At 35.8% G+C, this 15,366-nt stretch overlaps 1 protein-coding gene across 13 annotated transcripts in view; it reads right to left on the bottom strand.

The window, feature by feature from the left end:
- The window catches only part of UTRN (utrophin), a 486,188-nt gene that overhangs the window by 39,754 nt on the left and 431,068 nt on the right, over positions 1–15,366 (bottom strand). For all 13 annotated transcript variants that reach the window (XM_087865550.1, XM_087865558.1, XM_087865561.1 and 10 more), the window contains 4 exons: positions 12,025–12,110; positions 8,129–8,286; positions 6,424–6,590; positions 5,302–5,413 (listed from right to left, as the gene is read on the bottom strand). In XM_087865550.1, coding sequence (XP_087721676.1) covers positions 5,302–5,413; positions 6,424–6,590; positions 8,129–8,286; positions 12,025–12,110 — 523 coding nt within the window. The remainder of the gene's footprint in view (positions 1–5,301; positions 5,414–6,423; positions 6,591–8,128; positions 8,287–12,024; positions 12,111–15,366) is intronic.

The following is a 15,366-nucleotide window of genomic DNA, read 5'->3' as shown; positions in this document are numbered from 1 at the left end:
CATGATCGTGGACCCTGTGTTCTTTGATGTATAGACACACTCCACTATATCTTGTTCATAAATGCAACTTAAACCCTTCTCCTTCCGTGAATCATGATGCTCCCATGATAACACATCTCCCCTACCACCCTCTCCATGATGGGCTGTGTAATCTCTCCCCCACAAAGGCCAAGAATAAAGGAGGTTTACAGCATTTTGCCCTTAGCCTCAGCCTTCTCACCAACTAAAACGAATGTGCCCACCCACTCCCCTTTGACCATACATGGCCAGACACAGCTACCACCTGTCACCTTCTAGAGACATACTGATGATCTTCTAAATGCCACTTCATCTCAAAACCTTTTATGTTCCACACTGGGGTATGTCCAAACCTCAGACCTCATCACCACTCAAAACATTATTTGGTTCCAAATTTCTAACTTGGAAAAAAAAAATGTGACCCTTGCTCCTACTTCTTTAATACAAACAAACCTGTTCTTTCCCCCATAGTCCTTCAACCCCTTTTGGGATTTCTTCAGTATGGGAACAGCCCAAAGCAATCCCAGTATCATTAACCCCTTTGTATCATTCACTCCCTTGGACTTCTACCACCCTTTAATTCCAAAGGGACTGAGCAATGATGGAGTCAGTGCAAATCCTTGCCAGTTAACCTCAGCTGCACTCCTGTTGCAAAGTAGCAATCAATTTACTCATCTCTTGTTGACTCACACTTGCCCCCAGTAGCAATTCCAAACATTTTCCATTCTCCTTAATATTTAACCCTATGCAGCTCTCTCACTGGCAGCAATTGCAGAAACTCTTATAAATCACAAATGAAATTCATCTTCTCTCTCTAGTTTAAAGGACTATCTTTTTTTATAAGTCCTAATATACAAAAATGTATCTAATGTGAATTAAATTTTGGTTATTTGCAACAGAGAATATAGACAATTTTTTAAAAAGATAAAATTAGGGTCATTTTCATTGTGGAATTAAATGATCCCAAACTCTTTTTCCAATAAAAAAAAAAACTGAAATTCTGCACATCTATAATATAAAATGTCACCATTTTTTAAATAAATAATAATCCCTGAATTCAAACATGTAGGTCACAGGTAACACTAAAAAATTTTGACTACTATCTTGATCCATAAACTTAGTCATTTAAAAAAAAAATACACTGTCTTCAATTTCCCCACGTAGAGGTCTTTACTTTCCTTCATTATATTTTCACTGTATCTCCAGTCTGCAGCAAAATGCCTATATAATTGGATATCCAGCAAACATAACACTCCAGCAAGTATACCGGAAACAGTTTGCTAATGAGCCAAATTATATATATTTCCCTAAGGGAGTAAAATCACTAAATCCAGGCCACCAACTTTGAACAAATCACCTTTTGTAAGACTTAGTTTTCTCTTTAAAATGAGAATGAATTAGATGATTTCTCTGATCTTTCCAGCTTTAATATTCTATAATTAGTATTTATAATGTCAGATATGAACTCATTTGGCTTTTATGAACCGGCTTTAACTACGCGTAGTAAGAAAAAAAGGAGTTAAAAAGAGAGTGGAGGGGGAAAAACCACATGGAAGACAATGCAGGATAATACACAATGGAGTACTCATCCGTGAACAGGGGCTCCTGGTGGAGCCCACAGGGTGAGGCCTCCTGGGAGGGGAAGCCAGAGGATGCCGGGGAGATTGTCCACACACAGTGAGAGCTGAGCTGTTTCTGAGAAGGGGTGGGACTTGGAGGGATGGAGAGAGAGTGGTGACAGCGATGAAACAGAATCTACGTCATGTTGGCTGTTTTAGATGAACCCTTAATAAGCCTCATCGCTGTCCTTGAACTCCTTAAATGTACAAAGTTGGGTGACAGAACGGTGGAAAAAATATGCATTTAAAAAAGTCATTTTTGAGAGAAAGAATTCTACTTCACTTCTGTATGTAAATGTTTTACTATCGATTTCATAAAATGCCTTCATAAATTATGATAGAGAATTCACACACCATTAGTCTGCTTACATCTGAAGACAAACATTGTCACAGCAAGCTGATATGTTGGAAGAAATATTTCTGGAGCTTTGAGGGTTTAAAATAAGACTTCGGAAAACCTTTAACAATAGAAACATTCAGATTCAGGAGGAGGGAAGTTGAAGGGGAAAGAAATGAAGTCAGTAATATACCTAGAGCACCATCCCGACCACAAATGGAGATGTAAACATCAAGAGCTTCATGGGAAGGTCTGATCCATTTACATACAGGCAGTGCTTATTATCATTGCATTGAAAAACTCACATTTGAGCTCCTTTTCTAAGGCAAACATCAAATGAGTTTAGGGAATGTTGGGTAAAAGACAGATGAAGTATAAATAAAAGCTCCCTTAAAAGAGACCAAAAATCCAAAGAATGTGGATAAAAAGAAAGAAAATTGGAGAACCATTAATGTATTAATTCATTATTATTCAATTCAAGAGTATACCGTTCAAAAATTCAATTTACATATATTTCTAGTTACTTTATCAAAAGCTGTGGGGTCAAATGCAGAAAATAACCTGTCATAAGATGATTTATGAGTAGGTGGTGATTAAGATCACTACATAAACTCCAGAAAGGGGCAAAGGACCTCCCAAAGCACACCTATGAAAAGGAAGCCATCCCTTACAATGCAGGAGAAGCCATAATCTCAGACATGACAACAATGACTTTGCAAAATCTATGTAACAAGAAGAGCTTTGGGTAACCTACAGGTTTCATTTTAAAATGGCAGTTTTTAGGCAGCAGTGAAAGGCATCCGTGTATGGGTGATTCTCAAGCACGGCCCCATTGGCCAATGACTATTGTTGAGGAGATGTAGATTTCAAATTGTGTGGGTATTTCGCAAAATCATTTGGAATTGTATTTAAGACCAAGAAAAATAGTAATTTTATATATTTTCACTTACTTTATACATCTTTAAACATATCATCATTTTTATACATCTTTAATGTATATTTACTTTGTGATTTTTCCCTTTTTTTGACATCAGTTTCCTAAATGCCTACTTCTAATCATGCAAATATCAATACTATACTTCTCCCCAATTTCTTATAATGACCATCAGTGTTCTGCACAATATGATACCATCTTTCTCTTCCATCTCATCTCCTACCACTCTCCCTTTTGTGGATGGAGAAATTCACCTGTTTCTTTCTGTTCCCCTGTCATTCCCACCTCTTTCTTTACCATCTGCATGGATGTGTGCCCTGTGCAGTTGCAGGGGTCCCACACTCACAAGCTCCCTAAGTTTGGCTTAATGTTCTGCTATTGCCATCTTAAAAATTATAAAACATTTTGAACAAGGGGTCCCACCTCTTCATGATACTCTGGGCACTGCAAATGACACAGCTGGTGCTACCTTCTACCCTCTCCTAGTGCAATATGCTCCACTATCTTCTGTGTTCTAACCACACCAACCTCTTTCCCATTTCCAGACCTCCATGTCTACTGTTTCTTCTCTGAAATATGTTTCTACTAGTTCTTCGCACACCTGCTTCTTTCTCATCCCTCATTCTCAACTCAAATGTTAACTTCTCTGGCCAACCTTCCCTGATTTCTTTATCTAAAGTGCCTCCTCTAATCTTCTCATTATCCATTTATTTCTTTAAAGGCACTTACTATAATCTGTAATGATCTCATTTATTTGTTTCCTTGTTCTTTGTCACACATTCCCCCTCCTCCTCAATGGAAAGTAGCAGGAGAGACAGTAATATTGTCTATTCTGGTAGTACACTGATGAATGAGAGCGGAGAACAGTGTCTGACACAAGGTAAATACTCAATATTTATTTGTTGAGTGAATAAATATGTTAATCATAGTAATAAATGGTGCTTCATAAATTTTCTTGGAGGATTTTTTTCTCTAAAGTTATTATGCACTATGTGTATTTCATCTATTATAATTCCACAGCATTTTCTAGAGATTTCCTCTCCATATATCGGGTACCTATTTATTTCAGATAAGATACCCAAGACTGTGAGATTTATATGCATGTGTTTTATAAGTATTGCTATTTTTCTGTCAATTTATAATCCAAAAAAGTATCTCAATTCCCTAAACCTCAAGAAAATGTACACCTCTATGAATAAATTTTGGTTCACTATTTGGAAGGAAGCTAAGAAACAGCTCTTGAGAGCAAATGAAGATAACTTAGAAACAATAGCTTTAAATCAGAAGAACAACAAGAATCAGTACCCAATGCTAGCGAGACTGTAACAAAATCGGAATATTAACAAAATGTGATAATAACGTAAAGTGATATAAACATCTTTTAGAAATAAGTTGACACGAAGAATTTTGGCCATAAAAATACTCATATTCATTGACCAGGTCTCTTACTTCCAGCGTTTTATTCTATAGAAATATAATTTATGCAATATAGAGAAAGACCTATTTTCACAAAGATATTTATATGAGTGTTGTTGATAGCATCAGAAAATTGAAAATAAACTTAAGTATCCAAATAAATTTGAGGGAGTGGTTAGATAAATTTTAGTAATTCTCTCAATTAAATATTCTGTAACTAGGAAAATTACAAGGTGTGACAACAGGGAAAGCACTTACTATACCACATGTTCAGTGATTAAAGCAGGATCAAAATAACACAAATATAAAAAAAAAATCTTAACAAAATCAGAAATTTGATTTGATTTGATTTGATTCAGGAGCTAGATTTGTGATTTTTTTACTTTCTTTGTTTTCTACTTTTTTGCTAATATAAATAAATTTAATTATGAAAATATATTGTAAATGTGTCTAAAAGAGACACAGTTTCTCATCACATAGTATCATTTTCAATGCAGGCCAGTGTGAGCTCTTAAAAAGAGTTTGCTACCAAGACAGTTAAGTTTAAAATCAAAACACAGATGTAAACAAAATGTAATAAATTAATTTTTCTGAAAAAAAGTATAATTATTCTATGTTAATGAATTCGACATAGATGTATTTATTTAAAAGAAAACAAAACCACAAAAAAATCAGTTAAGCAATCTTAAAAGTGATTTTTTTCCCATAAAAATTTAAGTCTAAATATACTGAATAATTTTGACATTAGTTAATTCAAAAGCAATAGGCCATTTTTAAAAACAAACAAGAGGGGAACCTGGGTGTCTCAATTGGTTAAGCAACCATTCTGATTTTGGCTGAGGTCATGTTCTCAGGGTCATGGGATCTAGCCCTGAGTTGGGCTCCGCACTGGGCATGGAGCCTGCTTAAGGTTCTCTCTCGCCCTCTCCTTCTGTCCCCCCCACAAACAAACGAACAAGAAGTGACTCAGTACTCACAGGTATACAATATTCCACCATTGGGTAATGTAATTTGTGACCTTTTGCTGTTCGACCCGAAAAAAAGCAACTCTGGCAGACATCATAGTTAAAATGCTTTAGGCTTCTATACCTAAAGAGACAAAAAGAAAATTCATTAGCTTGTATGCCTATTATTTAGTCCAAATCATTCGTTTGTGGTAAGGAATGCTATTCATCCAAATCACCATGGAAATAAAAGGTAGTTTGGCCAAAAAATGTGGCATTTTCTTGTATTTTAGCTCTAAATTAGGGCCGTGAGAATCTTGGCTTTCATAAGGGAAATTAATGAACCCACCTCCCAAGTAAAAAAAAAAAGAAAAGAAAATTTTTGGAATTCAAGTCTCGAAAGCACATTCCCATCGATTTCAACATTGTGAGTAGACAAATATCCACGGCAGGTTTTCTGTAACGTGTGAAAGTGAATGCAAATGGCCGAGAAGGAGAGTCATGCTTACTAGCTTGACACGTCAGATTTTAAAAAATCAATTACACCATCAATAAGAAATGAGTCTCAAAATTCCCTGACAAAGCTTCCTCCAGTGAGGGCGAACAGCAGGGTTACTCAACTTCATGATAAACTTGGGGAGAAATAACACAAAGTGATCTAGGTACTTCTCACTACTTAAAAGTCGCTTTCGTGACTAACATAATATAATAAAAAATCATTATAAAAAAAAAAAAGAGAAAACAGAGGGAAGAAAATTATCAAAGAAAAAAAAAAGTCGCTTTCTGCTTACTAAGATTGACCCCAAAGGCCGTGCGACATCACCAGATTCCATCGGGGCCGTATCTATATAATGAGTCATACAGTTATCATGCATGAACATTTCTCGGATCTATGTAAATGGAAATTCAGAAAAATCTCTGGTTCTGGAGCAGAGTGGTATAAATAACAATAATAATAAAAATAAAATAAGCTTCATGTAGCAGCTGTAAGAAGGAATGCCATTTTCAGATAGATGGAATATGCTAAGTGTCCCATTTATTGAGGACACACCCCCCCGGTGGGAATCAGTGAGAAGCGATGATGAACGTATGCTGAAATTGCAACAACAGAACAGAAAACAGTCTCCCGCTTCCACTGGCGCCAGATCATCTCACCTGAAGCCAACAATTGGACATTCTTTACAGATGTTGCATTTAGCCTGATGCTTTGCAGTCTCAGCTGCTGCCACACGATGTAAAACGGGCAGCCAAACCATGGACTGTGGTTCCAGACGCATCCAGTCTATAAACTCTTTCACGCTTATCTCTGGCTTGTTGTTATTCTGGTAAAGAAACACATACATTCAAAGTGAAGAAAATCTCTTCATTTAAATTGCAGCAGGTGTTGCTTTATAATCTTCTGAAAATCGATATGAAGTGAAAGAGAAGTTACAGAACTCTTTCCAGGTCTGTTACATCACAAAATATTTAAGGTTCTTCATGGAGAGAAAATTCTAGAATTTAAAATTAGAAAAAGCAGAAATTATCATCTAGGAAGAAGAAAAAAAAATCCCAATACCTTAATAGACTCAGATTTAAAAAAAAAACAACAACGAAAAACCCAAACCACACAATTGTAGGTACTATTTTCACATAAATATTTTAATCCTACAAAACTCATTCATCTAAGACAGTAAAAATTTAAGAAAGTAAAGACTCACTGGTAACTTCCCAAACTTGAAGGTCATTATAGATGCTAAAGAAAAACTGTTACCTCTGTGTCCTGCTCCACCTGTTAGAACGTAACACTGGGAATATATTACTATGAATATACTTGGCGACATTTCCAAATTTATTATGATTAATTGCATTAAATGTCTTAGTCTCTCTTTAGAACCTAATACTGACTCATTTTCATATGTGCAAAGTTAAATTTAAAAGTTAAATAAAGTTAAAAAAAAGTTAAATAAAAAACATCCTCCCACTTTTGTCAAGGTCACCCTATGAACCAGTACATGGGGGAATCATATTTAGAATGTTCATTTGGTATTTTTTTTTTTTTGTATCTCTGAAACAAGTAAAAGGGCCATTATAAAATGTAATAAGCCATAACATCAATTCTCCTTAAAGAGATGGTGTGAGCATTTTTTTTCCCTCAGTAATAATTAATCACTGAATATGCTTTGGCAAAATATCTGTAGCCTTTTCCTTTATGCATATGTATAACACCAGTAGTAACATTTTTAGAATGCTTTTGTATACAGCAAGCATTAAAAAGAATTTTGGGGTTTGTATGGAAGAGAAAACACTAATCAATCAATTATGTACTCGGTATGTAGTTACACTTTCATGAGTATCAAAAGAAGACAGAGGAGATTCAGGTGAAGATAGAGAGTAGGAGCATATAACCTCACCTGAAGGGCTCAGAGAAGGATTTCCAGAGAATGTGAGATAAGATCAAAAGAAAGAATAAGGATCAGCAATGAGAATAGAGTTTGTAGGTGAAGGGTAAGAAAGAATATTCTAAACAGAGGGCACACGCTCCAAGGTGCAAGGGCAGGAATGAAGGAAGGAAAACTGCAGCTGAAAGCAGACAGCAAGGGGATGAGTGGGAAAACGTGAGGCTCGGGGCAAAGTCAGGGCCAAATCACAGTAATCTAAGAGCGCACTGTAAAGATGTGGGGTTTTATCCATTGGCAAGTAGTAAGTCTCTTTGAGGAGGTTGCTGTTCCTTGAATCAAATGTGCTTGAAGAAATAAGACACAAATGTAATGGGATGGTACTCAACGTCTTCTACCATTTGATTCCCCGTTCCAATTCTCAGAACATGCTCAACCCCATTCCTGACACATTCTACAAACCAGCGGTCCTTCGCGTTTACCTGTTGGAAGCAGCTGCGAACACTGGGTTCGATATTACTGCCCCCGAAAGCCGCTACTTCCCCCAGCTGCCGAGGGATCTGGATGGCATCATGAAGTAACAGGCCAAGCTGCCTCTGGTCACACATTTCTGTGGGCCCCGCCACTTCCTTAAAGAGATCTGCAAGGAGAAGAGCCACAAGGTTCATTTCCATGTGCTGAGACTGTTCTTTTATGTAAAGCCTATCCTTGGTTTTGTCAATTGAATGATGTGGATAAAAAAAAAAAATCATGTGGACATGAATCACATTAGTTACCTACGGAGAAATTCTATGTAAAAATGATCCACTTTCTTACAGAAACGAATACTTTTTGAAAAGCAATTTCCAAGTTCTAAAAATTCAAAAATCACACAAATTCTCAGGGCTTTTCATGTGAAGTTTTATAAGAACAGGAAAAAGGGGAGTAAATATTTATTTGATCCTAAAAGCCATTTTTCAAACAATATCTGGTAAATGGATATCGGATCAAAGTGTATCATTTTGGATTTTTTTTTAAGGGAAATAATGCTAAATTTAACACTGCCAACAGTGAATTTTCAGACAATTGAACCAAGCTCAGTGATACTGACATAGTAATTATAATGAAATGTTATATGCATACATATATGTACATATGTATAAGCATACGTAGAAGAAGCAAATCCAAGTTAGACAAATTTAATTTCATTATCATTTGTTCACTTAGATTTGGTTAGAGTTCCATTTGTTTTTCTTTTTTTTCTTTCTTTTTTAAAAATTTGAGTACAGTTGACACAATGTTACATTAGTTGCAGGTGTACAACATCATGGTTCAACATCTCTATACGTTATGCTGTACTCACCACAAGCACAGTCACCATCTGTCTCCATACAATGTTCTTACAATACCACTGACTGTATTCCCTCTGCTGTACCTTATATTACTGTGATTTGCTCATTTCATAACTGGAAACCTGTATCTCCCACTCTTCGTCACTTATTTTGCTCATTCCCTCACTCCCCTTCCCTTTGTTAAAAATAAGACTATCAAAGCCACAAAATATTTATCCAGGACTCTTAGGATGCCATTTAAAACCCATTTCTAAGAAGAGACCTCCTAGGTAATACTGCTTTACACAGAAAAGTACACGTTTCAATGACTGCCAAACTTTCCTCTTTTGAGGAAGACAACTATACTATGCCACAGTTAAGGCACACAAAACAAAAGATTCCTTAACATTTTGACATCCTTCTGGATTCTGATAGAAGTCCACATTTCATATTATAGGCAGAAACAAAAAGGACTTATCAGGATGTGGGGATAGGTCACAACCTAAAATTCAAGTTCCAACAAATTGGCACAGAAGAGATGCAAAAGGTCATTCTGAAGGATCTTTGTGAATGTGTTCTTGATGAGGCGAGAAAGTAAGAAGGTCCAGCTGTTGTTAGAACCTAATCAAGGGATATTCTCAAGAAGGCACGAAGACAGAAGGTGTCACCAGGGTGAAGACACGGACATTAGCCATTGCAAAATCAATGTGCACATGGATACCAACTGACCGAGAATGCCACCTCTGCCGCTGAGTTTGGAGAGCAAATTGTCTTCAATCTTAATCTAACAAAGGAAATAATAATGAGGGAGTGTTCTGATATAATTGGGGAAATCAAAACTAAAATCAGAGTTCCTAAGGGCCTCAAAACCAGAAACAAAACAAAGCGCCAGAACATTTCCAGAGTCTCAGTACTCCTAGGGAAGATGTCAAGATTTCAACCCAAGAGATGTCTTATTTAATTAAGTACTAAAATGGCATACTTCATGGATTAAGATAAATATCAGAAATTTTCCTTGCAGGGCTCCGGCTTTCCTTGCCACAATTTGAAAACTTAATGTGAAATAATACAGAGGATTAAATTTGCTGACATTTGTAGAAAGTATCCCCACTGTATGACGAGGGCACAGGTATCTGTATCCTGAAATACGCTCCTCATCTGAAAGATTATACATTTCAGAAATATGTTTGAAGGCATGTGTACAGATAAAAGAAATCTTTATATACTGTATTGTGTAGAATCTGGTTTTTGCTCTATAACTACAGTCACCATGTTGTAACTATTTCTTTTGGTCTCAGGTTACTCTCTGAAAATCAACTTGCAAAGAAAGGGAGGAGGAATCATTGATCTCAGAAAGCAGATCATGCTTACATTTTAAGATCCGTGATAAACCTTGAGGTTGAATTTGTATTTGTTTCAGAGTAAGATGAACACCATGATATAACTGTTACTTTTAAGGAACCCTAAATTCTTTCAGGAGCACATGAAAACCCCAAACGATAAATGATAAAAAAGTCCTTTTCTTATAGTGCTACAGGGATGTTTTCATTAACATTTTCCTTTCCCACTCATTATAAAAAATAACTTTTTTAGCTTTGAAAATGATTATCTTTCAACAATTACGATGCTGAAGATGATTCAAATTTTGGATAAATAAAGGGCCACCCAACCAAAGCCTTCTGCAAAGCTTTTTTTTTCCCCTGCATGGTTTACTAGGTTCCGACTCCATCAATGCCCTTACCTCCTCATCTTTCTACAATCAGCTTTTTGCTTCATCCAAATCCCACATCTCTTTTCACTGACGTTCTTGTCAAACGGTTTAAGAAAAACAAGCCAGCACGATCTAGACCTGATAGTCACAGTCGAATCACCTCACAGACATCCCAGAAAACAGAAGTTGCAAAAAACGTATGTATGTTCACAGAAGATGCAAAACCCGTGATCACACATCCTCTGGTTTTTTGGTATCTCCACATTCGTGAAATATCCCTACCCTTCTCCCCGGAATGTATGAATAGATTCTGTGAAGACTCGTCAGGGGTATGCATGGTAGGGTCACGTCACCCACACTATATGGACAAAATTAAATCAGAAAAGCTTTACAGTAGTGAAGAGTCTGCGGCCACACCAGCAAGCGCTACCATTTATTCACGGCTGTGATTTCTAGGTACTTTTCCCACTTTATCTCTAATTGCTTTCAAAGCAAGAACTATTAGCTTCGTTCTTCAGCTGAAGGAAATTCATTACATTTCAGCTTCCTGAAATGTGGAATGGGAGTAATATTGCCAGCTAGCTGGTGCTCCTCAGCGGGATCCGGTAACTGGCCCCAAGTCACTCAGCCACTAAGTGGCAAAGCTGAGACCTGATGGCAGGTATTTCTCTCTCCTGAGCCCATCCCTTTCAAAATGCCAAGAAGCCTGCCTTTCATCAACTGACAGCTAAAAGGGTACCATGGAGTTATTTGGGGAATACAAACAACATTTTTTATTTTCTCACATGATAAAATATAATTATTTGCCAATGTCTGTAATAGTTCTAGTCCATCTTGATTTTTTTTTTTTTTTGGCATTTAGAAGTACACAAGATTCTAGCATAAAGAATAGTATGAAGGTGCTAGTCCATCTTAATTATTTTTTTCAAGCATTGGAAGTATAAAGAGATAGAAACTTGGGCTTTAGAGTCAGAACAATCTACGATCTAATTCTACCCCCATAATTTATTGTCTCTGGAGCCACTGACTAGATTTTTAATCCATCTCAGAATTAATTTTTTTTTTTTCAGCTGGAAAACAGAAGCCACAATGCCTACATTCTGAGGTGGTTATTAAAGACTTAGGTGAGATATAATGTGCAATTGGTTCTCACTCCGCCAAGGCACCTCACCTCATTTCACACAAATCCATGTTACATCTCAGTGATACCCTTTGTCTAGCCTGGGATGTGTGTGGTCAGGGGTAAAAAGAATGGAAACTGTTATTACAAGCAAATCATATAACGTAAGCCTCCAATCAATTGTTATTACCATTATTATTACTAAAAACACTACTGCACCGGAAAGGTCTTACATACATCTGTATTTTTCTTCTAAGAGACCTTTGGAGAGAGACATCAATCCGATCTTCAGACTTTGCACTCGTATTTTTCCAGTTCGACCCCTGTAATTATAAGAATCTCAATGTGTTAGATGCATTTAAAGCTGTATACAGGACACTAATTATTTCCAAACATCTATTTTCTTCAGGGTAAACTATTAAAAATGACTGCATCTTAGAGATGCAACTTTTCTATTCACTTTTAATAATTAATTTTAAACCCATACCATAATTTCAGGACATGTTTTAACAGTACGTTTGACCCAGTCTAGAAGACTTGATCACCTGAAATCACTTATATGGAACACAGGAACTAAGAAGAACAAGTACAAGTAAAATGAAAATGATAATTATAAAGCTGAAAAGATATTTTTAGAAATAGTATGAATTAAAATCCGTTAATAATTACAAATGTAAGATTTAAAATAGATAGTTAAAGCTATATATAATATGCATGTGGCTGTCTTTATTTTCGCCATTTATCAAAGAATTTCTGAGCTGTCTACCAAATGTCCCAATGAGCCAGGGGATGGGGAGCGGGAAATGCAGAAACTACAAAAATTGGTAACATAATCCTTGCTATGGAATAACACACAATCCAGAAATAAAGTCTTTATTGCTATCTTTATTATTTCATATTCAGGATCTGCTTTCAGTTTAGGTTTTTAACATTAATTTTTCTCAAGCTATGTTTTCAATACACAAGTATAATACATTCAATAGCCATAACTAAATGTCTATGTAACTTTATCATTACATAAAATTTAGTAATTCATGCTATCTAAAAAAAAAGATAAATATTTGTATCATGTAATTTTAATTTTAGGTGGTCTTATTGTCAAACTGTGTTTAAATCATGTTCTTATTGATACTCCTACTATTAATACTAATTGATACCTTCTATTCTCAAATTATAATTACTCAGGTAAGTTTCTGTATATATACCGTGACATATAAAGTATAAATAAAAAAGAAAAACATGGTGAGAGATCAGTGAAATGTATTTTCAAAGCAGTCCTTCAATAGCCTAGAGTTTAGAATCTATATTAAATCATATCCAGTAAACTTATTAAACCCTTCATATGCATGTGTACAATATTCAGAAGTGACCTATGGAATAATGAATACTTAAATTTTCAAATAGATATAGCCATTATAAGCAGAAATCTGAGTTAATGTACTCATTCCGGTTCCTTGCCATTTTAGAAATAATATCAAATTAACCTTAAACTGAGCCATGTTACAAATTGTGTCTCTAGTTCACATTTTTTAGGTGTTTCTTAATTATCAACCCTATATCTGTTTTCTTCCCTCCAAAAATTAGGAAACTTTTTTCTCTGGATAATCAGACAATAGACCTGCAGAAGATAACCAAAGGCTGGTGAATAGACTAGTACATGGACGTGGCTAAGGAGAAAGGAATCCTTTAAGGGAAAAAAGATCAAAATGATATATATTGGAGGATGATCTCCAGACCACGGTGACAACACAAGAAAGGAAGTCATCAGGAAGGCTACTGAAAATGTCAATCACCCATTCATCACACCATTAACAGTTATGAAGGTTTCCTGTGATCTCAGCATTGTTCTGTGTACCATAAGGTCCAGCAGAAAAGCACAAGACACAATTTCCACCCATGATAAGGTCACACACAGCTAGAGAAGAGAGACAAGAAAACAACGGGAAATACACAAGAAAATAAGAGAGCAATCTTTATGCATGGAAATAAGTACAAGAAAGTTGTGGCTGACTCATTAATTCTGACTGGTGATTAGTCTGAGTAGTTATTAGTCTCACAACATTTGATAGAGAAGATAAGACTCAAATCGTACACTGAAGGCATGACATGGCTAGACTGTCCCTAGGAGAAAGCAGATTATCACAGGAAAAGCCTGGGCAAGGGAACCCAAGCAGGAGTGTGAGCACCAGGGACAGTTGCATTCAGGCGCAGCAAAGGCTTGCACCAAGGCTGAACAGTCGATAAAGCTGTCCAAGTGATATCATCTGAGACCAGATGATCGGGCTTTGATGTTAAATAAGATATCTGGATTTGAAAAAGAAGAAGGAGGCAAAGAAATTTATTAGTGAGTGACATAACCCAATATTTAAGTATTTGGTTCCCAGATAGTCTTCATAAGTAACTCCTGAAATTAGTTTAACTGGAAAGATATGTACCTTATAAAATTATATCCATCTTGGCACAGTGGAAAAATGACTTAACACTGCAGCAAATGAGGTTAGTATTTTCTGTAGGGACAAAAATATTTAAGCCAAGCATTCCAGAATACTGCTTTAAATCATGATTTAAACATTTTTGATTTCTATTAAATTTAGAAGGAAGATTGTGAAGTTAAGACTTTTTAACCTGGGAAGATGAAGACTGAGTGAGGCTGTGAACTCATAAATGGAATAAATTTTATCTTTATAGTTTAGAAAGTCCTTTCTACATATATTAGTTCATTTGCCCTTCACAAATATCTTATGTATGGTAAGCAGAGCAGATATTTTTATCTCAATTTTTCAGATGAGAAATTGAGATGCCAAAAGTTGAGTGGCTGCCAAGGTACAAAGCAACAAGAACCAAAAATTTGGATTCTCATCCTTCACAACAGAAGAAAATAGATTTTTTCTTGCAAAAATTCAGAATATTAGGAGTTGGATACATGTTAAAACTTGAAAACAAATAGTAAACTTAATATAACTTATAAAGTATTCTTTTTCTTAGATATGGCAATATGGCAGAAATAAACATGTGATTATCAAAAAAACCTGAGTATTCATTCCCTATCTACCACTAATATACAATCTTATCCCCCTAATATGGATAAATTCTCTTATCTCACTGGGTCAATTTCTTAATCAGTATAACAAAGAGGGCAGACTAAAATGAAGAGGGCAGAATGGAAGATGGAAGGTCCTCAAAGTCCTTCTCCTTCTAGAATTCTATGATTTCCTGTGTGTGCATCACTCAATTAATTCAAGAACTGCTTGAATATACTTCAAGAGCTGAAAATATCCACTCTGGCTGTATCATATCACACAAAGTAAGGCAGTCAAAAATATATGGTTAATGAGTAAATATCAAAATAGCTGAATGAATGGAAAGGTTAGATCATGGTACCATTTCCAAGGTTCAGAGACTTCTTGGGGTCCAATGTTCTGCATCATAGTTCCATCAGATTCTCAAAGAAAACTAATAACTTAAAAAGAGTTAATAACTCTTGTTTACATGAATTGATGAATTACAGTTGTTACAGAAATTTGGGCAACCAACTCTGGCCATCTGAGACTGCCATGTTATGATTAACTGTGTTTTTTC

The sequence above is a fragment of the Ursus americanus genome, chromosome 11, assembly GCF_024610735.1.
Source record: "Ursus americanus isolate L20-20 chromosome 11, mUrsAme1.1.p, whole genome shotgun sequence".
In the NCBI taxonomy this organism is placed as follows: domain Eukaryota; kingdom Metazoa; phylum Chordata; class Mammalia; order Carnivora; family Ursidae; genus Ursus; species Ursus americanus.
Note: the sequence above shows the minus strand (reverse complement) of the source record. Positions and strands in the feature narration are given on the sequence as shown.